The 24860-nt window shown below is 39.1% G+C and overlaps 1 protein-coding gene across 1 annotated transcript in view; it reads left to right on the top strand.

Annotated features, from left to right (window-relative positions):
- Nucleotides 1-22288, top strand: part of LOC114634908 (zinc finger protein 878-like) — a 22885-nt gene extending 597 nt beyond the window's left edge. The window contains exons 2-4 of the mRNA XM_028783509.1: nucleotides 10431-10557; nucleotides 10738-10798; nucleotides 11997-22288. Coding sequence (XP_028639342.1) covers nucleotides 10431-10557; nucleotides 10738-10798; nucleotides 11997-13653 — 1845 coding nt within the window. The 3' untranslated portion in view covers nucleotides 13654-22288. The remainder of the gene's footprint in view (nucleotides 1-10430; nucleotides 10558-10737; nucleotides 10799-11996) is intronic.
- Nucleotides 22289-24860: the final 2572 nt, after the last annotated feature.

The raw sequence follows: 24860 nt of genomic DNA, 5'->3' as shown, positions 1-24860 counted from the left end.
TGTGTGTGTGTGTGTGTGTTGCGGGGGGGGGCAGGGAAGCCGCAGGGTGTGGTGACCTTGTGTCCTGGGCGTGTTGTCATAAACAGGGGGACAAGTTTGTGTGTTTCCAATGCCAGAATTTATCGAATAATTAATAATTCACAAGTCATGTGTATTTCGTTAATAATTAGTCAAGTATTCCCGATTTTGCTAACCAGCCATTGGCAATCACGAGTTTTTTATATAACAATCTAATAACAACCTAATAACAGTAATAACATTAACTGGCAGATCACATAATGAACATTCCACACAAAAACATACAAATGTGCAGATCACAGAATGACTAAGAGCTAAAGTGGTTGAGTTTAGAGTCCGTTCTAAAGAAGGAGGAATTGAGCTGAGACGGGTGCAAAGAAGAATCTGAAGGGGACCAAAAATGATATCCTAGCAGTGTAGGCACAGAGACGTCAAGTATACTTGCACCGAGCATGCAGTAAGTCAATTTGAAGTTGGCTGAATGTCCTGGGCAGGAGAAACCGCACTGGAGATGGAGTCCAAGGATTGGCTCAGTTCTTCCCTATGGGTAAGTCTGACAGTCACCTGCCATCCTTTGGTCTTGGGATGCGCTTTCATAGTGCCAGGTGAGAGGGTTATATGTTGTATGCTTTGTTTTGTGTGGTGTTTCTACTACAATTTGGAATATTTTTCAGTTGTTGATATTGTCAGTTTGTCCCTCCTAGTATTTTGGCAGATTGTGGTTTTTTTTTGGGGGGGGGGAGGTTGCTTGTGTAAACAATTTGTATTGCCCTTCTTTTGGGAGGGGGCTCTTAAACTTGGAGTAACTTTGGTCGTGGTTGTGACTTGATAAAATGGAGTCATTCTAGGCTTGACACTGTTGGAAAGCAGATATTCCCTACGGTATAGAGTGTCACTGAGCAGTCTGCCCTGGCTTCCTCATTCTGTCTCTCCTCCTCCTCTTCTCCTCCTCTTCTTCTTCCTCCTCCTCCTCCTCCCCCTCCATGGCACCTGCTTTTCCTATGAATCTCACAGATTCAAGGGGAAGCTGTCTTTAAATCCCATGAACTGTGCCTGTGAGTCTGAATCTTAGCACTAAAAGTAAGCCCTGAATTTCTACCTTCTGATATTCCTAAACTCATGTATATGGGTAGGGCTGGAGTTGGGCCCTGTCATAATTGCTACTGTCCTCAGATGTTTCTAGACATTGAATTTTGTTTTTAAATTTTAGTTGTTTTATTATTGTGTATATGTGTGGTGTGTGTGTTTCCTGCATGCTACAGCTTGCATGTTAGAGGTCAGAGAATTGTGAACTGTCGTCTCTCCTTTACATGAGTTCCCAGGATTGAACTCATGACACTAGGCTTCAGCATCCACATGCCTTTACCTGCTGAGCCATGTTTCCATTCTCTACACATTATTTTAAAACGCAGAGCACTGATAAGAAGTAGGCCTTACTATATGTGAGCGCAGTATTGGGTTAGAAAACCCTATACGTTAGGTTAAATTCCCAATGGTTACCTTGAACAGGGCTTTTCTAACTCTTAGAGAGGACAGGAGTAAGCAAGTATGTATGGAAGGTAACAGAAGGCCCTAGAACCTGGGGCAGTTATATAAGGTGGCACACTCAGTTCTTATTAGAGCGCTCAGTTTTTTTCCGTATACAAGCTGGCTGCTTTGTCTAGGCTACTTACCAGCTTCTGGCATCCACCTGGAGTATACACATTCATTTGTCGCTTGGGGCCAGGGTGGAAGGCTGCTGCCAATGATTGCCAATGGGCCTGGACTCAGGCCCACCACCCCACTCATCTTGTTAATGTGAGTGGCTGTGGAAAGACTATAGTGTTAGAATCCAGGCTCTGCTTAGGAAGTAACATCTACCCCTCACAGATACTCACATCCACCTTACTAAGATGTTGTTTGAGTTGCTAGCTAACAGACTTCAGGTGCCAGGATTTCCCACCTGGAGAAGTGGGTTTACATTAGACTGGGTACTAGTGGCCACATCCGCTGTTCCCCACCCTCTTCACTTCCCTACCTCCTGCCTGGTAATCTGAGAGCCTGCTCCTAGCCTGGCTCCTACTTTGCAACTAATTCCATCCCCAGGAAGCTGTAAGAACAGCTTCCAGGCAGATCCACATTCCTCTCTTTAGAGCTAAGGCCACACTGCTGCCTGCCTGCCTGCTCGCCTGCTTCACAGAATCTCATGGAAACATTCCCAGTAAGAACATTTTGGCCGTCTTACAGATGAGAACTGAGATAGTGATCAGCTGGGAGACAGACCAAGACTGTTCCCGTGTGCATCTTGGGTTTTGTCTCAATCCTTTCTCATTTCTGTTACTACTGGTTTTTTGTTTGTTTGTTTTGTTAAAATAGAAGTATGTGCCAGACCCCAAAAGTCAAGTCTGGTATGATCACACCCTTCCATTTGTTCTCTAAAATAGCTAGATTGATTTACAGAACTGCTGTTCTTTGGCTTTCATTACTGTGTCCCTAATTGGCAGTTTGGGACTGCTGGGCAATCTGTCTTGATTGCCAGAATCAGGATGTTGAATTTTAAATTTTTGAGTTACTTATGAACTAGGAAATATTTGGACTAATTCAACTGGCTTACTTTATGTGAGCACTTATTCATCTTATGAGCCAATTTGTTGTCATACAAGAATGTGAAAATGTAAGCATGTGTAGATACTTTATCCTCATCTAGCCATCCACAGCTTTAAATAGAACATATTACAGCATTTATTTCTAGTTATCATTGTCAGTCATAAGATAAACTGTTAATTACAGTTTTATTTTTATTTATTTATTTGTGTGTGTGTGTGTGTGTGTGTGTGTACTAAGCATGCCTAAGAAGGCTAGAAGGGGTGTCAGATTTTTCTGGAGCTGAAGTTACAGGTGGTTGTGAGCTGCCTGACTTGGGTGTTGGGAACCAGATTGTCCTTTGGACCCATGAAGTACTCTTAAGAGCTCAGCCAACTCTTAAGCTCCTGTGTATCTTTTCTGTCATTAAATAATCTTCCCAAACTCAGTACTTTTATAAATACAACTTTAAATATAAACAACATAGAAAATTTAAGACTGTCGGGCAGTGGTGGCGCAGTTGGGAGGCAGAGGCAGGTGGATTTCTGAGTTCAAGGCCAGCCTGGTCTACAGAGTGGGTTCCAGGACAGCCAGGGCTGCACAGAGAAACCCTGTCTCGAAAAACCAAAAAAAAAAAAAAAAGAAAGAAAGAAAGAAAGAAAGAAAGAAAGAAAGAAAAAAGAAAAAAAGAAAATTTAAGACCTTTTAAAAGTGTATATTTGGTTTTTCTTTGCAAATGTCTCACCATGCACTCAGTATCCTTGGATTAAATTGATCCTATAATCCCACTCTCCCAGTCTCCTCCCAAACCTACTGCACTGTATTTGTCTCCCAACTTCATGTACTCTTTCTTTAACCCACCGAGTCTAATTAGTATTTCCAGTATGTTCGTGGGTCAGCCACTGAAGCATCAGCCACCTAGCAGGAGCAACATTTCTAAAGAACACTGATTCTCCCTCCTCCAACAGCCATCAGCTGCCAACAGATCCTCTGTTGGGAGTTGTCCTTTGTGTTTCCTATTCTGAAATTCTGACTGGTTTCATCTTGTGCTGTTTTTAAGTAAGTCACCACAGCTGCTGTGAGTTGGTGGATGCAGCAGCCCTGTCGTGTCTGGAAAACATGACTTCCTGTAGTCCTCCCTGACCTCTGACTCCTACAATCTTTCCTCCTCTTCTTTCGTAATGATTCTTGAGCCTCGGGAACAGGATGTAATATCGATGTCTCATTTAGAGCTGAGCTCTCCACAGTCACTTATCTCTGCAGTTGGATCAATTGTGGGTCTCTGTTTTAACTTCAAGAAGAGGCAGGCTTCTTTGATTAGGGTGGAAAGCTATAATAATCTATTGATTGGTATTACTGTAAGTATTCAGAAGAAGTTTTAGCAGAATAGTAGCATTAAGTTCTCCCCTAAGGCCTATGACGTAGTCAGCTGTCCGTTTTTGGTCCAGTTAACAGTACGAGCTATGGATTCCATCTTGTGGAGCAGGCTGTGAGTTCAGTCAGAAAGTGGTTGGTTGTTACCATTACATTGGTGCCACACTTGGGCCAGTGGGTGTGTCTTGCCAAGCAACTCATTATATTATAGGTTGGAGTGCTCACAGCTTATGTAAGACTTTGCAACCTACTCCGCAGCACCTTTGGTAATGTGCAAGCTAGCCAATAGGGGTGAGGATTCCATGTAAGTACCAACTTCATGTCTTGTGACTCAAGTATGAGGTGTGTTCAGCAACAGGGTCTTACCATCAAGTTCTGGTGGGTAACCAAGAGCAATGGTGATACCCTGTATTGTAAAACTTAAGTCTTGAAGACACAGAGTCTCCCCTGTTCTCTAAGCAGGCAGCAACACATTGGTTTTAAATAAATTTTCTGTTTTTATGCTCCTACACTGGCTGTGGCAAGAAACTTGGAAAAAACTGCTGGTTTTGTTTGTATCACGGAGGAGAGAAAACAAGTATGCAAGTGATTGTATGCTTAATCAATTATATGTTAGAATTTATCTGAAAACATGCAAGATATGCTATTTTTACTCTTTACTAAGACATGGTCCATTCTGAGATTACATAGATACACTTAGCTATCTGTTGGAGGTTACTGGTTGTTGTGGCTGCATCTTTTGAAAAGGCAACTAAACTTGAACCTATAAGACACATTTCAGGTCAAACCAACATAAAGGCAATCTATCAAGCAATATAAAGGAAATGCACCATGAGATATTTTAAAACAGAGATTAACACAAAGATTATTGGAAAAAGGGATAATTAGGAATAAAATAGTAGGCATGGCCTTCTCAAGGGAGAGTCTCAGTAACTGCCTTTACAATGGGTATATATAAGATCTTTCTAGTTAAATTTCTAAGTATTAGGAAGATTTTTATTCTCTACCAGCTTGAAAAAAAAAGTAAGTTTAATGTTATATGTATGGGTGCTTTTCTGACATATGTGTGTATGTATCACATGTGTGTAGTATCCACAGTATCCACATTGGATCCCCTAGAACTGGAGTTATGGACAATTGTTAGCCACTGTAGGGGTGCTGGGATCAAGCCCAGATCCTCTCAAAGAGCAGCCAGTGTTCTTAACTGCTAAGCCCCCCCCCTTTTTAAAAAAACAAACATTGCTCAAAGAGTAAAAATACAAAGAACTTTCTTTTGTAAACAAAATTATCCACAAGATTTACAAAGGGGCTTGTTTAAATTGGTAGTAAGAGGGCATTATTGTTTTGACCCTATTTGGCCTAATTCATTCTCTTTGGTAAGATGTCTTAAAGAAAACATATCCCTGTAAGCAGTCTTAGCTTTGTCTTTGTTGTTTGATCTTTCCTGACTCCATAAACAGGAATGGCAAACCAGTGGCCTAGTTTCTTCCTCATGCTTTCTCTCCCAGGTCCCAGTAGTCTCTCCCTTTGTCTCATTTACCTTTTCCTTTTTCTTTTTTCTTTTTTTAAAGTTAGAACAATACAATAAAACATTCACAATTTAAAATCATTTCTCATTAAAAGCCTTTACATTTGTACTACAATTTTTACTAAAAATATATCCTTGGGGCCTGAGTTGACTTGGTTGGTAAAGGTATTTGCCACCAAGCTCAACCATCTGAATTAACTCCCTGAGACCTGATGGTGAAAAGAAAGAACCAACTCCTGGAAGCTGTCCTTTCAACTCCACACACAGGTGTACCACGGTACTGGAGGTCTCTCTCTCACACCCTCTTCCCCATCTGTCCTCTGCCAAACATTTATTTTATTTATTTATTTATTTATTTATTTATTTATTTATTTATTTATGTGTGTGTGTGTAATTTAAAACAGCAAGGAAAAATACAACATCATTTATATCTGTTTTGACATGTTTAACATTTATATCCATTTTTTTCCTCCCTGCTGGATTCTATTTATTGATTTTTATTCAGTATCATAAGACATAGGAACAAAATAAACTTACTTATTTTTAAACAAGAGTTAAAAATCAGTTTACATTTATGGTGTAGTAGAGCAAATCAAGATTTTCTTTTTATGTATCATTAACTAAGGCTTTGTCTGCTGCTGAGCTTGGATAGACTTTGTCATTTGGGTTTTTCGTTGTTTTTTGTTTATTTTGGTGTTTTTTGGTTTTTTTTTTGTTTTTTTTAAAGATTTATTTATTTATTTTATGAATATACTGTAGCTGTCTTCAGACACACCAGAAGAGGGCATCCAATCTCATTACGGATGGTTGTGAGCCACCATGTGGTTGCTGGGATTTGAACTCAGGACCTTTGGAAGAGCAGTCAGTGCTCTTAACCGCTGAGCCATCTCTCCAGCCCTCTTTGTTTTTTTATTTACTTTTTTTTTCCTCTTTGAGTGTATATGTTATGTGCTGTGACATGTGTTTTCTTGTTCCACCATGTGGATTCTGGGAGTCAACTTCAGGTTGCCAGATATGCAGAAAACACCTTTACCTCCTGATCCACCCATTTGGCAGGCCTACTATACTTTTTGTTTTTGTTTTTTGGTTTGTTGTAGGGAAGCAGTTGTTTTGTGTGTGTCCCAAAGGTCTTGCTTCAGGCTTATTTGTAACATATATAGCCCAGAGTAGTCATGAACCTTAAATTTTCCTGCCTCGGTTTCCCAAATGCTGGGATAATTTTTGTTTATTATTTTAGTCATGCTCACTGACTTTTAAGACTGAATATTTGATTATTGTCCATGGAGTAGAGGAAAATATACTGCATATTCCCAAGTTTGTGCCAGTTTATCTTTGCCTTAGGTGACTTTTTGTCTGTGATATGCAGTCTCTAGTAAACAGCTGTTCTGTTGTAGAGTTGCTGAGGAGAGACTAATTCCCTGCATGCAGTATATCTGTCTATGTCTGTGTTGGTACCTTAGTGCTGTGAGTGTTGTGAGTTTTGTTTATGTTAGGCAGGCTTTTATCTCTTAAATAAGAAATAACTGGTTAACATTTATTTCGACTACTATATTTGGTAAAATAGATTTTATTATATTCACTAGTTATTTTTCCTATAGTATTGATTAAATAAAAATCTGACAAGTTTAGGGAAAGAGGGTTTGTTCTGGCTCACATGTTAGAGTTCAGTCTACTATGGTAGGGAAGTCAGGGCAACAAGCACATGAAGTACAAGTTCATATCATCTATAGTCAGGAAGCAGAGCACGGTCTTCATTTTATATAGTCCGTAATCCTCTACCTAGGGAATGATCCTACCCACAATCACAGTGAATAATTACAGCAATCATACCAGTTAATGTAATCTACATGATCTCTCAGAGACATTCTCCAAGGCCTCAGTCTAGATAACCCCTCTTAGGTGCACATGGAAATGTGTCTCTTGAGTGATTCTAGAGTCTGTGAAGTTGATAATTAACATTAACCATCACAGTTTCAATCTTTGTCAACTTGACATCCAGACTCTTAATCATCCTTTTTAAGCCTAACTTTCCATGTCTATCTCCATAGGCTGATGACCATCTTATAGTGTAATATGCATTTTTCCCAACACTAGAAACATTCCATTGTCATCAAGCTTGTTTAACAATTGGAAACTTCAAAGTGTCTTAACTGAGCTCCTATAAAATGAAAAACAAGTTACATGCTTATAATATATACATTTATTTATATATGTTTTATATACATTGATATTTTGCCTGCATGTATGTCTGTTTGAGGGTGTAGGATCCCTCCAGGAACTAGAGTTACACACTGAGCTGCCATGTGGGTGCTAAGAATTGAACTTTGGTCCTCTAGAAGAACAGCCAGTGCTTTTAACTGCTGAGCCAGCTCTCCAGCCTCATATACTTCTGATATTGAACGGCCCAGAGCAGACATTCCAGTCATAAAATAGAAGAATTGGGGCCTAGCCAATTATAATTGGACCAAAGCAAGCTACAAATGCAGTGAGACAAACACCAAATCCGACATCTCTGTGCCTGATATCTAACTCTGATGAAACTGCCTGGATTCCTGAGGGTAGGTAGCCCCACAACTCCAGCTCTGCCACCTGCAACACATAGAGTCTATCTCTTGGACTGGCTCCTCTCAGTGCCTGTAGCTGTTCTTGGGAGACATCTCAAGGTCTTGGCATCTCCAGTATCCTGTGGTCTCCAGGGTCACTTAGGCTTCACCTTCAGAACTCCAAACAGTGACTTCTGAGGGTCACTTTACAGGAACTCTCAAATGGTGCCTGGCCTCAGCTGTTCTGTACGGCCTCCCTGTCCTGGATCCTTCATTCCTTCAAAACTACCACCAACACCTCAGGTTGGAGCCTCTGGCTTTGCCCTCAGGCCACCTTATTCTACTGTGCAAGTTTTCCTCCAGTGACACTGATACTTTTATCAATTACAGCTGTTCTCAGCATTGTTCCATAAACCTGGCTCATTAACCCAAATACCAGTTTTTTTCCATGTTCCTCCCACAAACAGTGTCTAAGGTGGTCATGTATATCACACAGACAGCCACAGTGTAAGGTACCAGTTTTCTGTCTTAGTTTCTTACCTGGTTGTTGTGATAAAATACCCTGATGAAAGTAACTGGTAAAAGGATTCATTCTGAGTTACATGGTGGGGAAGTCACACTATCAGGAGCTTGGATCTACTGCCTTGATTATCACAACAGGAAGCAGAAAGTAATGAATGAATACTGGTGCTTAGCTACCTTTCTTCATTCTATACAGTTCAAGATCCCCTTCTCAGGCATTGCTGCTACCCACACTTCAGATGTTTGTGCCCGAGTCAAGTAATGTGTTCTAGATAATCACTCACAGGTGTGCCAGAAGCGTGTGTCATCCTAGGTGATTCTGTTTTTTATTTTGTTTGTTTTTTAAGATTCATTTTGTGTGTGTGTGTGTGTGTGTGTGTGTGTGTGTGTGTATGAGAGAGAGGGAGGGAAGAGGAGGTGGGGAGAATATGCTCATAGATGCTAGAAGAAGACATCAGATTCTTTGGAATTGGAGGCACAGGTGGTCTGTGAGTCATGTGATGTGATGAGAGTTTGTATTGTATTGCTCTGGTAAATACTATAACCAAAGGCAACCTGGGAAGGAAAGGATTTATTTCAGAGTATAGTTCCACATCATAGTCCATCACAGAGGGAGTTAGACAACAAACAGGACAGGGTCCTGGAAACAGGAATTGATGACAGAGGCCATGGAGGAGTGCTACTTACTATCTTGCTCCCCGAGGCTTGCTCGGCTTTTTTTTGTTAGAGTTTCCAGGAGTTTCAGGAGTAGCACCATCCAAAGTGTGGCCCCTTCCATATCAATCATCATCAAGAAAATATATGGCAATCTGTTAGGGGCATTCCCTCCCTCTCCTTTTCTTCTTCTTCTCCTCCTCTTCCTCCTCTTCCTCCTCTTCCTCCTCCTCCTCCTCCTTCTTTTCCAAGACAGTGTCATACTATATAGTTGACCTGAAACTCACTATGTAAATAAGATTGGCCTCACATTTACAGAGATCCACCTATTTTTGCTTCCCAAGTGCTGGGATTAAGGGTGTGTGTTACTATGACTGGCACCTGGGGCATTTTTTCTATTGAGTTTATAGTTCTTCCAAAATGACTGACTAGTGTCAAGTTGATGTAAAACAGTTAGCATACTGGTCTTCACAAGAGCAGCAAGTGTTCCTCATTGAGCCATCTCTACAGTCCGCCTAATAAGATATCTTGAGGAAGGCTAGGCTATTTTGTTTAAGGATACAGACTATCACGACAGGAAAGGCATTGCAGGAGGAACTTGAGGTACCTGGTCACATTGGGCCTCTTCATCAGAAACCGACGATAAATGCTGGTTCTCTAATTCCTCTGTTCTCTGAATATGTTGTGTTCTAACTTGTATCTGATGAGCACTTAAAATATTACAAGGATTCTGAGAGAAAATAGATACTATAAAACTAGCATGTGATTGACATCAACTGTTGGGAAAGCTACTCCCTTCTTTTACAGTTGAGGTGGGGGAGGAATCCATCTGAGTAGCAGTTGCAGATACCAGGAGAATGAGAATTGTGTTCTTCTACATTTGTGAGAAGAGGCAGTCTTGGGACAGCTGGTGTTGACTGTGTTTTGGTGCATTAGATAATTAGAATTAACTGTAAATGTTGCAGTGAACCAATGTACAAGGAGAGATTAGCACAATATATTGGAACAAGGATGGTCCTATCCTGTTGTTGCTTTACTGGATAGCTCCAATCTGCTGTCAGAATTACTGTGTGAAAGATACTTAGTGTGTGTGAAACTTAAGAGTATGATGACCAGGACATGACTAACGAAAAGAGCATTGTATCTTATTAACTTCTTATGAATTAAGATTAGATTTCCAGCACTATGAGACTCACACTTCTTGTCGAAATGTATATGGGCTCTTTCAGGAGTCAGTGGCCTTTGAGGATGTGGCTGTGAACTTCTCCCTGGAGGAGTGGGCTATGTTGAATCCATCCCAGAAGAACCTCTACAAAGATGTGATGCAGGAAACCTTGAGGAACCTGGCCTCTATAGGTAAATATGTCATCATCCCTTTAATCAAAGAAAACATGCTTCTGCATGAGTTTAAACATGGTAAGGAAATTTGAATGAATACTTGAGAGTCACTTTATACTGCAAATTTTGCTATAATCTATTAATTATATTTACTATGATGTCATAATTTATAATGATTCTACTTTGATTGTATTTTAGGGAGCAGTTTGGAGCACCATATCATTGAAAATATATACCGAAATTCCTGGAGAAAACTAAGGTAATATGGACCTCAAGAGACAGCCATATTCTTTAAGGGTTGTGTATTTGTACACTTTATAAAGTAGTAAAAGATATAGGTACATCCAGTTTCAAATTCAACTACCCTCAGGAAATTTCTTCAACACTGGAAACATTAAACATTCTGAAAATGTTACAAGGATTCCAATAGTGGAAATAACTTGAGCATCATTATACCCAAAGTGATCTTTGTCATACTTAATATGTACCAACTTTGCTCCATACAGTATTCTTAAATTTTAAATATTGATTTATTCACATCCTTATGTATAAAGTATATGTGACACAAAAATAAGGTATCTTTTTAGGCTTGGACTAAATATCAAAATCTCATTGTGGCCTTTACAGTAGTTTAGAATGTAACATGACTGTGCTCTTCCACCTTTATGTATTTAGTTTAGTTCTGTGAGGGGTATAGCATCACATGGATTCTGTATCCAGTAACCTTTCTTTCCTTTTATTTTATTTATTTATTTATTTATTTTTTGAGACAGTATTTGTCTAGTCTTGACTGTCCTGGGACTTATTCTGTAGACCAGGCTGGCCTCGAACTCAGAGATCCACCTGCCTCTGCCTCCCAAGTGCTAAGATTAAAGGCATGCGCTACCGTGCCTAGCTTCCAGTAGCCATTGTAGCAAGTTTTCTTCAGAATTCAGCAGAAGTATGCTACTGTTTCGTGGACTTAAATTACCTCTTCCCAGATTACTCTTTTTTTTTCCCCTCCAGGTTTGGTTTGGTTGCTTTATACACATAAATACATCTCTTGCCTAAGTAGAATTTGTTTCCATTTTACACATAAACTCCTTAGTTTTAAGAAGAGCTACATGCCTCCTTTTGTTCTAGAGACTTTGCTTACTATAGCCAACAAAAATGGCCTTGCACAGCAGCCTTTGAGACATAACTTGCTGATACACATCCTGCCTTTTAGCAGGCTTCCCAAGGTGCCTAGATGGCATGGAGAATTGAAATAGGTATTTTACTGTTACATAAGCCATGTTCGCTAGACCCATGTAGGTGACCTAACAGCCACCTGTGAATACACAGTTTCTGTTACAGTTGTCCTCAGAGGTGCTGAGCAGTCAGGGAAATGTGTTAAAATAATCTGAAAGCATAGAGCCAACATTTCTACTGGGAAGTAGCTAATAAAATCTTAGTGATGTACATTTGCTTCCTTGCAGTGGTCAAGTGGTGGAGGGACTGTATGACTGTAAAGATGATCATCAGTGTGCAGAAATCTTCGACTTCACTACACACAGTATTGTAAACCAGAACTCCTTACCAGGAGTACATATATGTGAAAACAGTGGATGCGCAACAGTAGTCATTGGCCACTTGTCTCTAAGTGTACTCCTAAAACCTGACATAAAACGTGAGTCGTGCGAAGACCAGGAGTATGGGAAGGAATTATACAATATGGAATTTGGGGCCACCTCCAGTTCTCTCACATCATTTGAGAACTATGAAAGTACTTATACTCTAGAGAGACTGTATAAAACTGAGCATTGTGATGAAGACTATAGATATGGTCAAACTGTTGAAAAGACTTTCACTGAAGAAAAGCCCTTTGAGTGTAAGCAATGTGGGAAATGTTTTAGTTCCTCCAGGTACTTTCGAAGGCACGAACGACGTCATCGTGCAAAGAAATGCTATATCTGTAAGCAGTGTGGGAAAGCTTTTGCTTTTCCCACTTACCTACAAACACATGAAAGAATTCACACAGGGGAGAAGCCATATGTATGCCTGCAGTGTGGGAAAACCTTTGCTCATTCTCGTTCCCTTAAAACACATAAAAGAACTCACTCTGTTAGGGACCTCTTTGTGTGCAATTACTGTGGGAAAACCTTACGTCATTACAGTTCTCTTCAAATTCATACAAGAATTCACACGGGAGAGAAACCTTACGTGTGTAAACCATGTGGTAAAGCCTTCATTACTTACCGTTCCTTTCGAATACATGAAAGAATTCATACTGGAGAAACACCTTATGAATGTAAGCAGTGTGGAAACACCTTCATGCGTTGGATTCAGTTACGAAAACATGAAATAATTCACAGTGGTGTGAAACCCTATGCTTGTAAGCTATGTGGAAAAAGCTTTACTTGTTCTGGGTCCCTGAGAACACATGAAAGAATTCACACTGGGGAGAGACCCTATGTGTGTGACCAGTGTGGATATAGCTTTACTCGGTTGAATTCACTTTTAAGACATAAAATAACCCACACTGGTGAGAAGCCCTACGTGTGTAATCATTGTGGGAAAACTTTTCCTCGGTCTGCTTCCCTTCAGAGACATGTCAAAATTCACACTGAGGAGAAGCCCTATGTATGCAAGCAGTGTGGGGTTGCCTTTGCTAGTTCTACTGACCTTTTAGAACATGAACAAACGCATATTGATGAAAAACCTTACATATGTGAGCAATGTGGGAATGCCTTTGTGCTGTGGAGTCAGTTTCAGAAGCATAAAGCACTTCACGCCGTCCCAGTTTCCTATGTGTGTAAGCAGTGTGGGAAGAGCTTCACATCTTCCAGGTCACTGAAGACACACGAGAGAATCCACACTGGCGAGAAGCCCTATGAGTGTAAGCAGTGTGGGAAAACCTTCCTGTGGTCTTACTCCCTTCAGAGACATGAAAAAACTCATACTGAAGGGAAGCTCCATGTGTGTAAACAGTGTGGGGAAACTTTCCCTTATGACAGTCATCTTCAGGTGCATGAAAAGCTGCACTTTGACGATGAACCTTTTAACTGTAAGTACTGTGGGAAGCCCTTCTTCACTTTGAACCATTTGCATAGACATGAGTTACTTCACACCACCCTGGATCCCAGTGTTTTTTAGTAATGTGAGAAAAAAATTTTTTTTCACTTTGTGGCTTTCATAGAAATAAGAAAAATCATACTGGGAAAAGACTGGATTTGTGCTAGCAATGTGGAAAAACCTTTTGATTTGTTTCATTGAAAGAAACATGAGATGTCACAATGAGGAGAAAACTTTTTCTTTTTAAAAAAAAAATCAACATACAAATGGTTTTTGAGCTTAAAGCTTCTTGAAGTACATCAAAGAGAAACGGGCCTCTGACTCTAAGCAGTAGAGTAAAGCCTTCTGCAATCCTAGATCTTGGAGGAGACAGGAGAAAACTCACACTAGAGAAACTTTTATGTGTGTGTGTGGTGTTGTAAAAAAGCCTTTTCTGCTTCCCCATTCCCTCTGAATACGTGGAAGGAGTCACTGGAGAGAAACCTTTCATATATAGGCAATCTTGGATAGTCTGGGTTATCACATCCTCTTACAGAAATGAAAGAACCTACTGTAGAGAAACCTTAAAAACAAGATTTGTGAACTCTTCATTATCAGCTTCATAGAACTCACAAGAATGTACATGGGGAGAATTCCTATCAGTGGAAACCTATATGAACACCATTTGGTTCAGTGAACAGACAAGGAGAAAACTTGATATGGAGTGTTAATCTTCTCAAAAGAGATGTTCAAGGTTTCATTTGGCACAGATGGAAACACATACCGGATGAAAACCTTTGCTGTTGAGAAACATTGGAAAATCTAGAGCAGTAGCAAATAAAAGTCCTTAGAATTTTTTTCATGTTTAATCTGATAATTGTCAGTATTATGAAGGACTGGACCTATTATTTTTGTAGCATGCTCCAGGAAATGCACACTCTGAAGAGAATGTTATCAGTACAGTATTTTGTATTTATTGAAAATTTTCAGGGGCTGATAAGGATGAGTTAGCCTTTAAGAGCATCTGCTGCTCCTTCTAAAGGATATTGAGTTAACCTTTAAGAGCATTTACTTTGCAGCACCATGTCCCAGGGCTCACAACTGCATGTGACTCCAGGTACAATTCTTCCCTCATACACTTGTATGCATAAAAATAAAACTTAAATATTTTTCTAGGTTTTTTTTTTTTTCCCCAGAGAAGCTTTTGTTGTGTATCCCAGTTTGACCCGGAACTGTTAATCTTCCAGCTTCTACCTTTTGAATATTTAAAATGAAATGTCTCTGCTTCCACATTCACCATCATTAGCTCCTGTTAAAGAGTCCACCTCTTGACTTGTTTTTAAATTTTACTCTACAAAAGCAAGCAGTCAGTAGCAGAGCATTGAGTAATGTGGAATGGCAGCTTAAATGCATGAACTGCAGACCAGTAAGACCTACATATGAAAAATGCTGACAGGAATAGAAAGTGCATTTATTTATTACATTTTGTGAGACTTCTTAAAGCAATCATGTATTAGTTTAATGGGTGATATCTTTTTGTATTGGATAAGTAGATGCTTCTCATTGTAAATTATGTTGGATTCATTGGTGAATTGATATTTGAAGTATGCCAGTCCACATAAATATCTTTAAAAGCATTTTAGTATTTATGTGTGCGCATGTGAGTATATGTAAACATATGCCCATGGAGGCTAGAGTGCTTTGGAGATAGCATTACAAATTTTGTGACATGTTTGATATGTGTCACGAGATCGAAATCCTAGTCTTCATGATAGAACAGTTAAGTACTCTTAACTGCTGAGCCCCCTCAAGCCCCTGCATAAATGTCTTGTTTTTCAATTATGTTTAATGGGTAGTTTTAAAAAAATGGCTTTGTGAATATTGGAATAGTCCTATTGGTTTTATTTGGCTGATTATAAGCATTTTGTGTATATGTTCATTTTTCATGAAAAAAATTGTGTGTACATGTGTTTTGGGGGGCATTGTTTATGTGTTGCTGGTGTGGTTGGTGGTGTTCACCAAGTGAGCAAATATATTGGGTGTCTTGCTCTATCACTGTGTTATTCCCCCAAGTCAGAGTCTCACTGACCCTGGAGCTGGGCAGGCAACCAGCAGCAGCAGCAGCAGCAGCATTTCTCTACTCCCCGTAGTGCTGAGTATAGACAGTGTAAAAGTTAAGTGGCGCTTCCTCCCAGCCCCATGTTCCCAGAAACAAGACTCGGACTCAAAATATATCTACAAGTACCTTAGCCATATTGCTAAGCTCTTTTCTGACTAGATCATAACTGAAGTTAACCCATTTATTTTAACCTACATTCTGCCATGTGGCTGATTACCTGTGCTGAGGTACCATGTGGCTGTCTAGTCACATCTTCCTGGGTAAATCTGCTTCTGCCTTTGGCTGTATCCCAGAATCCTTTCTGCTTCCTGGATGTCCCACCTTCTATTTCCTGCCATGGGCCATAGCTTTTTAATTGACCGGTACAATACAGAAGATATTCTCTCTAGAGATACTCTCAGTCATTCCCAGCTTTTTATTGATAGGGAATAAAACTTGAGTCCTCATGATTGCACAGCAAGTGGACTCCCCACTCAGTCACCCCCTCAGACCTAAACCAGTTTTAAATTGATTGTTTCTATTGTTTATGTTGTTCTCTGATATGTTCTCATAATCCTTAGTATGTGTTCTGACTTTGAAGTATTTTAAAATAATTTTTAGAATAGCAAATGTTGATTTTGTTTTTCCTATTCAGAAAGTAGGTGTAAGTATACTGTAATCATAGGTCAGACCGTCTTTCCAAGTTGGCTTATTTCTTTCTTTTGAGAATTTCATACACATATACAATAAAAGAGAATCATGTATACTCACTGTTTCTCCTTCCAACCCTCCCTATTTCTTCCAAACACTCCCCTCTTAACTTTGTCTTTAAAAATAATCTACTAGTCTAGTTAGTGTTACTCATACATGCATGAGTATGGGGCCATCTACTGGAGGATGGGTGACCTACATCTTCACAAGTAATTCTCTTCCCCGCCTACCCCCACCCCCACAGCAGCTATTCACTGCCAGTAGCTTCTCAGTAGGGGATATGCTGGGATTTGGGCTTACTTAGTCTTACAATGTAGGTCTTGTGCATGCAGTCATATTTGCTATGAGTTCATGATTATAGTAACCATGTCAAAAAACAAAACAAAAATACCCAGCATTTCACAGTACTCCTCCCTCTGGCTCTTGTATTCTTGTTGCTTTTTTATTTTCCCTGAGCCTTGCTGATGGTGGAGATTAATATAGCTGTCTCATTTAGAGGTGAACATTCAGTCTCTTCATAGCCTTTTGACCAGTTGTGCATCACTCCATTGACAGCTGTCCATTGTAAAAAGAAGCTTCTCTGACCAAAGTTGAGAGCAGTCAGTTGCCAAGAGCTGGATGGATAGCGGGAACTTAGTTTTTAGGGGATTTTTTTCTTTTTCCTTTTTCTTTTTTTTTTTAAGATGGTGTCATGCTACATGGCCATGGCTAGCCTGGAACTTTCTGTGTAGGCCAGATTGTTGTCAACTTGCGCTTAATATTTATTTTAAGTCATGAACTATTATTATTGTATGTGTGTATTTATATAATTTTACTGTGTAAATTTTGCTTTTCATGTTTTTTCATTTTCATTACAGTTTCTCTAGTTCTTACACTAAGATACATTGGTATCTTACATTGGCCTTACTAAAACCATGTGTTCAATAAATTTACTAACTATATACATGGTGAGTGAGTCATCTATTAAAGGATTTTTCTATATTTCTGAGAGAACTGGTGTTTTAATTTAGGAGGTCTTACGGGGATGGTTCTGTAGTTTGGTGTCACTGTGTTGGATGCACTGAGGGGTGACTGTAGTTCTGTTCTTGTAGTCACAACAGTTATTACCCAGAAGACTGAGTGTTGGATTAAGGGAGATGGAATTCATGAGATGTGCTAGTCTGCCAGTGAGTAGGAGGTACTTTCCTATTTCATGAATCAGAATGTTTCACAGGTTTTCAACCTGTGTCCTTTTAGAATGCCTTTCTGTCATGGTCATTAAGGAACATTGCTCACTGGTGGAGGCTTGGGACATGTCCTTCAGTGGCAGAAGATGTGCCTTGCTGTGTGAGGAGTAGTGTTCTGAATCATTTTGTATTTCTTAGTTTCTATATAAACACTAATATTTACTGTAATATGATGGATGCAGTTGACCACATATATAGGTATGCCTAGAGTTTCCATAACATTACATTATGATAAAGTAAAGTGGGAATATAAGAAAAGCACTTTACACTCAACCTAGTGGTCATCACACCTTAGGCTAGTCTACAGCAACAATTTTGGCCACACTTATATTTTCCTTAAGTTGGAGAAAGGGGCTTTGTTTTTTTCTTTGTATATAATTTTTTTATTTAAATGTTTTTTAAATTGTACATTAGCAAAGTTACAGGTTTTCAAATTACATTGTAACCCAGGTTTCCATGTACTTTAACCATAATCACTAACTGATCTTTGTTCCTGTTTCTTCTCCCCAGTGGTCCTGTTCTCCCAAATAGACTCACTTAGGACTTCATCTCTCTAGTTTGTTAAAATCTAGATCCTGTTCTGTATAGAAGGAACACCATTTGGGACTGAGTTGTCACTTACATATCAATCTCCTGTTCCATCCATTTTCCTGCTAATAACAGTTCTTGGTGACCTACAATAGTCTGTGCTTTATATATACTACATTAAAAATTGAAAATTTTTAGTTTATCTATTGATGGGCACTTAGGCTGAGATGGGCACTTAGGCTGATTCTGTAGTTGAGTGCAGTGAGTTGAGTAGGAACATGAGTACAAGTATTTCTAGTATAATCTGATTTAGATTCCTTTTGTTGTATACTAAACAATACTACAGCAAGATCATAAGATAGTATATTTTCATTTTTGGTGAAACTTTTATTTTCCAGTGTGACCATGCTAATACCCATTTCCAGGAGCAGCCGTACATTCTCACCAATTTGCATTTTAGTTTGGTTTCTTGATAGCTATTCATACTGCGGTAATAAAGTTAATTGTATTGAGAATTTTTCACGTATTTATTGTCTATTTTTATATTGTTTGAGAATGGATTGTTTCCACTTGTGTTGATTCAGTTACTTATTCATTTATAATTTTTGTTGCTGTATACTGGTTTTCTCATGTTTCGTTTATCTTAAGTTGCTTTTAAGCTTGCTCTGTGTGTGTGTGTGTGTGTGTGTGTGTGTGTGTTGTCTGTATGTTAATCCCTTGTCAGATGAGTGAGAGTCCAAAGATATTTTACCCCACTCTATGGCTTTCTCCGTCAATTGTTTCCTTTTTCTTTATAAAAGCTTTTTAACTTATTGCAGCTACTAATTCTCATTTATACTTTGGGGGATTTTGTTTGTTTGTTTTGTTTTTAACATGAGTTATTTCTTTGTAGGCCTGACTGGCCAGGAATTTACTGCATACATGAGGCTAGCATCTAATTTACAGCTCTCTTCCTTCCTCTGTTTTTCTGGATGTTAACATTGTAGTCCTGAGCCTCTAATGTCCATTCCCTATTTGTCATGCTTCCTGTAAACTATTAGATTGAGAATGCCATTGTCCAAGCCTATAGCTTCATGTATTCTGTAGATTTTCCTCTGAGTTTCAAGTTTTGTAGGCCTTATGTTAACAATTCAGTTTGTCTTGCTTTTATACAGAATGATAGAGGGATTTAGTGATATTCTTGTACCTACAATGTTGATTTCCTGTTGAAGCCATTTATTATCCTATGCATAATTTGGATACCTTCAGAAATCAGGTGTGGCTACATGGTTATTCTGAGATTGTACCCTTCCATTGCTCTGTGTGTCTGTTTGTAAGTTATATAATGGGAATTAATTTTGGTTTTCTTAAAGTTACAGGATTGTGTTTTCTATTTCTGGAACTAATGACATTGAATTTTGAGGGGGCATGTGTGGAGTCTGAACACTTAATACTTTTTCATATTATGGTGGTGATTTGTGAGCATAGGAATGCTTTCCATTTTCTAGAGCCTTCAATTCTTTAGTGTTTTTAAATTGTTACTATGTACAGCTTGACTAAGTTAATTCACAGGTGAATTTGACTCTTAGGCTTTTAAGATGATTTTTTAAAAAATTATTTTATCACCATTTTCATTGTCATATAAATGGCTACTTGTTTTTCTATACTGACTTTATTGTACTACTTTGGTGAAGTAATGATTAGTTGAAGGAATCTTGGTGTGGCACTTTATGAACATAGGAGCAGTCAAGAGAACTGGCTCCTCTTCTAGGACTGACGCTTGATTACCTATGTGGCACCTCACAACTGAATTCCAGTTCAAAGGAATCCAACACCCTCTTCTGATCTCTGAGCACCAGACATGCACATGGTGCACAGACAGACAGGCAGGCAGAACACCCATACCAGGTAATAATAATAATGATTCTATTGTCCATAAATAGATATTTGGCTTCATTTTAACTTCTGTTTTCTTTCCTCAGTGTTAGGGTTGAGCCAAGGAGCTTGTGTGTGGTAGGCAAGCGGTGTGTCACTGAACTGCAGCCACACAATTGTATCTCTTTCCTTTTTCTTTTTAAATTTTCCAGCTGAGAATGTAAGAGATGTATTCGGCAGTGGAGAGAAGTTGGACACCTTATGTAACTCCTGATAGTTGAAGAGATGCTTTTAGTTTTCCTGTTTGGTATAATCTTGGCTCTAGTTTTGTCTTGTGTAACATCTCTTACAGTGAGATGTCTTCCTTTTCCTCATTTCAGGATATTTTCATCAGGGAACATAGAGCTTTGAAATCCACTTCTTCATGTATTGATGTGATCAGGGGTCTCAATCCTTGAATATCTATATTCTTTACATTTACTGATTGATATCTGTGGAAACATGCTTATATGTAAAAAATTAAATTCACCTGATTATAGTTTGTTGTGGTGTTTTTAATATGTTGACTTGGTTTGAGAGCATAATCTTGAATTTTTTTTCATCAAGGAAGTTGTGTTATAGTTTTCTTCGTTGTTAAGTCCTTCGTGGTTTTGGCATCATGGTAATATGACGACCTTTTAAGAATAAATTAGTGTTTCTTCCCTTTATATTTAGTGAAATAGTTTGGGAAGTGTGGTAGAATTCAACAGTGAATTCGTCAAGTCCTGTGTTTTCCTTGTGGAGACAATTCATTTCTAGCTTAAGGATGTTGCCCTTTTACACTGTTCACATTCCCTTGACTTATTTTTTTTCATCTGTTTATTTTGTTTTGTTATTGACTGAGAACTTTATACATGCACGTAATACATTTTGATCAAGCCCACATACTCCCATTCCTATTCCTTTCCCTCCAATTCTTCCATCCCTCCCACCACTTTCATTCTCAATTTTATTTGTTCTCTTCCATTTTTAACCTACAGTCTCCTTAGTGTTTCCAGAATATACATGGGTGCAGCACCGTCTTCTATGGCATGAGTAGCTTCTCCCTTACCCAGCAGTCATCACTTGCCAATAGCTACTTAGGAGTGGGGCTTTCTGCACACCTCCCACCTCCTTGCTGGGATTTATGTCTGGCTTGAGCTTCTGTATGCAGTCACATCTGTTGTCAGTTAGTATGTGCAACTGTTGTATCTAGAATGCACTGTTTGACTGTAATAATCCACTCTCTGGCTCTCACATTCTTTCAGCTCCCTCATCTGTAATGATCCCCCCAGTCCTTTGAGAGAAGAACTGTGATGTAGGTAGATGTTCCAATTAGAGCTGAGCCCTCCAAAATCTCTTATTCTCTGCATGTTGACCAGTGGTGAGTCTGTTAATTACCATCTACTTCAAAAACAGCAAGAAAACTCATCCTATGTCATGAAGATACATTTTTCTATGGGTATAAAGATACCCTTTAACAGAGTAATAGTAGATTATTAGAAAGTTTGTCACATTAATGCTGCCAGACTTGGGTTTTATCTTGTGGATTGTGTGAAATGGTCCTGAAATCCAGCCAGAGTGGTTGGTTGGTTATTCCAACATTCATGCCATACTCATGGCCATGTCTTCTCGGACTCATCTGTAATTGTAGTTCAGAGGCTTCTCAGCTGGGTAAGCTTGATGTTTAGTCTTGTCCCTTGGTAGTATGCACAACATCATCTAGCGCTATGAAAGCTAGCCAGTAGGACAAAGCCTCTAGGTCAGTATAAGCTATGATTTCTTAATGCTCTATGACTCAATGTGTGGTGTCTTTAATAAGGTCTTACTGTCAAGTTCAGTGTGGTAACCAAGGACAATCGCAATAGCCTATAATATTTGGAGGGGGAGGCCTATGAAACCTCCAACTTTTGGCCTAATTTTGATATTTCATATATGTCTTGAAGTTCTTGATTTTCCAGTTTATAGTAATGTAAGTTTTCAAAGTATCCTCAAATCATTCTCTTGATTTCATTTTCTGTGTATTGTAATCTCTTCTTTTTCAGCTCTAACTTTATTCATATGAATAAGTGTATAAAAGAAAGCGTAAGATAATAATGAAGTACTTAACTAAATTTTGTAACTATTATGACTGCCCGAAAGTTGTATAAGGAGCAGCTACAGGGTTGAAGTTTTTTGAGTGGTCACCCCTTCTCAGTGTACTTTTTGGTGATGCAACTGACTTTGAGTCACTCTTATTCCTGTAAGTAATCCCTTATTGCTACTCCTGTAAGTAAATCTCAATAAAATCATTGTTCTCCAAGTTGGTCTTTGGTGCTATTATTACTTTGGTATGATGCTGATTTGACTTATAGTCAGTGGACATTTGTTCATGCCTGCCCTTGAACTGCCTGCCACACTGTATTCTCTAATAACAGACTCTTCCAAGGAGGGAAGGTGTGAGTCTAAGCAGTAGCCCTTTATCATTCCATCTTTTCAAGCTGTTGCATGACAGCTGAGAACTACCCTGACAAAAGCTAGGTGTTGGACCTGCATTGATGGCTCAAAGCTTAAAGGCACTTGCTGGGAGGCCAGAATACCTGAGTTTGATTCCTGGGAGCCACACTGTGGAAGGAAAAAAGCATCTTCTGTAAGTTTACCTTCCACCCACTTTCATTCACACAAAGAAATTTGTGTAACTTCAATGATTTCCAAGAGTCAGTCCAGCCTAGGAGTATCTTCATTTTAGAGGTTGCCCTTTCATGTTCAGAGCTGTCCAGGCCCCCGCATACTTTCTGACTTGCTGTTTCCATCCGGTCAAGCCTTGCCCATATCAGTTTTAACATTTAGTGAGCACAAATGGCCAAGCTTTAAGGTATTACCCCCATTGTAAATGTGTGGGAAAAGTAGACTGAGCATTGACATATGCAACAGAGGTGGCAACTGAGGAAATCTAGCATTTTGCCTGCCCACTTTGTACTTTTTTTTTCTTTTAAGCACTCTTAGTATTAAAGCTAATGAAGAAGAAGATGGGATGTGAGCTCCTCCCCAAGATGTGAGCTCAGAACTTAGTCTAGTCTCACTTAGCCACAAACTTTGTGTTCTGAGGTGGCAAATTCAGATTTAGAGGTGTGAATAGTCACTGGCTACAGGCTTGGATTTATAAGTTCTCACAGTAATACTCAGGCTAACTCATTCATAGACTCTTGATCTCTTCTTAGGGTGTTACCATGTTGAAAAAACTAAGATAAATAAAAACCCCTGCAATCAGACCTTATGACCACCAAAGTTTGATCTGTGATCCACATGGTACACTGAACAGACTACTTAAAGTTGTCTTGTGACCTTCATACTCAGTCATGACGAATATATATGTGTAGCCATTGATGGGTTTTCTGTGTCTGCCCTAGCTCCTGAATAATGACAAGGAGACATTAATCGTTAACGTAGGTACTATAGCTGGGCAGATTCTGAGTTATTTTAACTGGCCTGGCCTACCTCCCAGCCACATGGTCTGTAACCTGCCCCTCCTCGTCTCATTCTGGCACCTTGTTTCTTCATCTGTGTCTGACCGGAGACTTCTATTTCAAGTTTCTACCTGAAATCCTTCCTTTCAATCCAGAAGTCCTGCCTTAATTCTCCAGCCCAGCTATTGGCCATTTAGCTCTTTGACCAGTCAGAGGGTGATGGAGAATAAAGTTTGCAAAATAGTAAGGCAGGATATGCTTCATAATGACAATAGCAAAGTTTGGCCTGTAATCAGATTTCTGCAGGCACAGAAATCAACACAGTGACATCACTTGCACCATAACATCACTCCAAGGTACATGTACATGCATACTAAATAAACAATTTAAAAGAAAGTCTTATCATACTAATGGTTTATATAAGTCAGTTCATGAGAGACTTATGTTCCCTGTGTTCCTAACGATTATGTAGTCTTTGTCTCAAGGGAGAGTGGGTAGTTATATTTCAGTTTCTCTACTCCAGGTTTGTTTAATCTGATCCTGTCCCAGAATGTGAAAGGCTCTTTCACTTATTGTGTAAAGTTCTCCCCAATTTAAACTATTTAGATACAGTGCATTCTCTGAATATCACAGTCTCCCAAAATTGGACCACAGTAACACCCATCTTGAGAACTGGAGAAATGGTTCAGTGTGTTTTTTGTCTAGAGGATGGGTATGGTACCCAGCAGCCATGCCAGTTTACAGCTGCCCTTAACTTTAGGATCAGTGGCTCTGACACCCTCTTCTAGCCTCCTTGAACACACACACACACACACACACACACGCACACATATATACACACACACTTTAAAAAAAAAAAAGTAAAACCTATCCTGCTGAATCATGGTTTTTCCCTTTTTGTGTATTAAAAAGCAGACAGAATATTTCTTTTGTCATTTCCACCTTCCTTTTCATGTGAGTCTTCCTTTGAATCCCAAGGTTTGGGATCTTAAGAAGGGTTCTTTGCATTTATTGAACTGTACTATTTATTCTTTGCATCCTGGTAGGTATTAACAAATTTCAAATCAACACCTATTCACTTTTCCATTTCGTCTGTGAAGTAATAGGCTACTTTAGAGGATAGTGTCTTTTCCCCATTGTAATCCAATTCCCTTTTAACATGTGCATGTTGTGGGCAGGACAGCTCAGCCTCAGTCCTGTGTCTTAATATGCATAACAAAGTTACCCTACTGCTGATACAGCTTGTTAAGATTCCTGCCTATACATAGTACTTATAGGAATTGTAATATTCTTTGCTCCATCAATGCTTTCAAAGCATTTCTGTACTTAGAAATGTTCCTCCTGCCTTTATACATGGCTTAATGTTTTCTCTTGAAACTTTCATTATACTTTCTTCTCGTGTGTGTGTGTGTGTGTGTGTGTGTAGTG

This window comes from Grammomys surdaster, unplaced genomic scaffold (assembly GCF_004785775.1).
Source record: "Grammomys surdaster isolate TR1022 unplaced genomic scaffold, NIH_TR_1.0 1149, whole genome shotgun sequence".
NCBI classification, from domain to species: domain Eukaryota; kingdom Metazoa; phylum Chordata; class Mammalia; order Rodentia; family Muridae; genus Grammomys; species Grammomys surdaster.
Note: the sequence above shows the minus strand (reverse complement) of the source record. Positions and strands in the feature narration are given on the sequence as shown.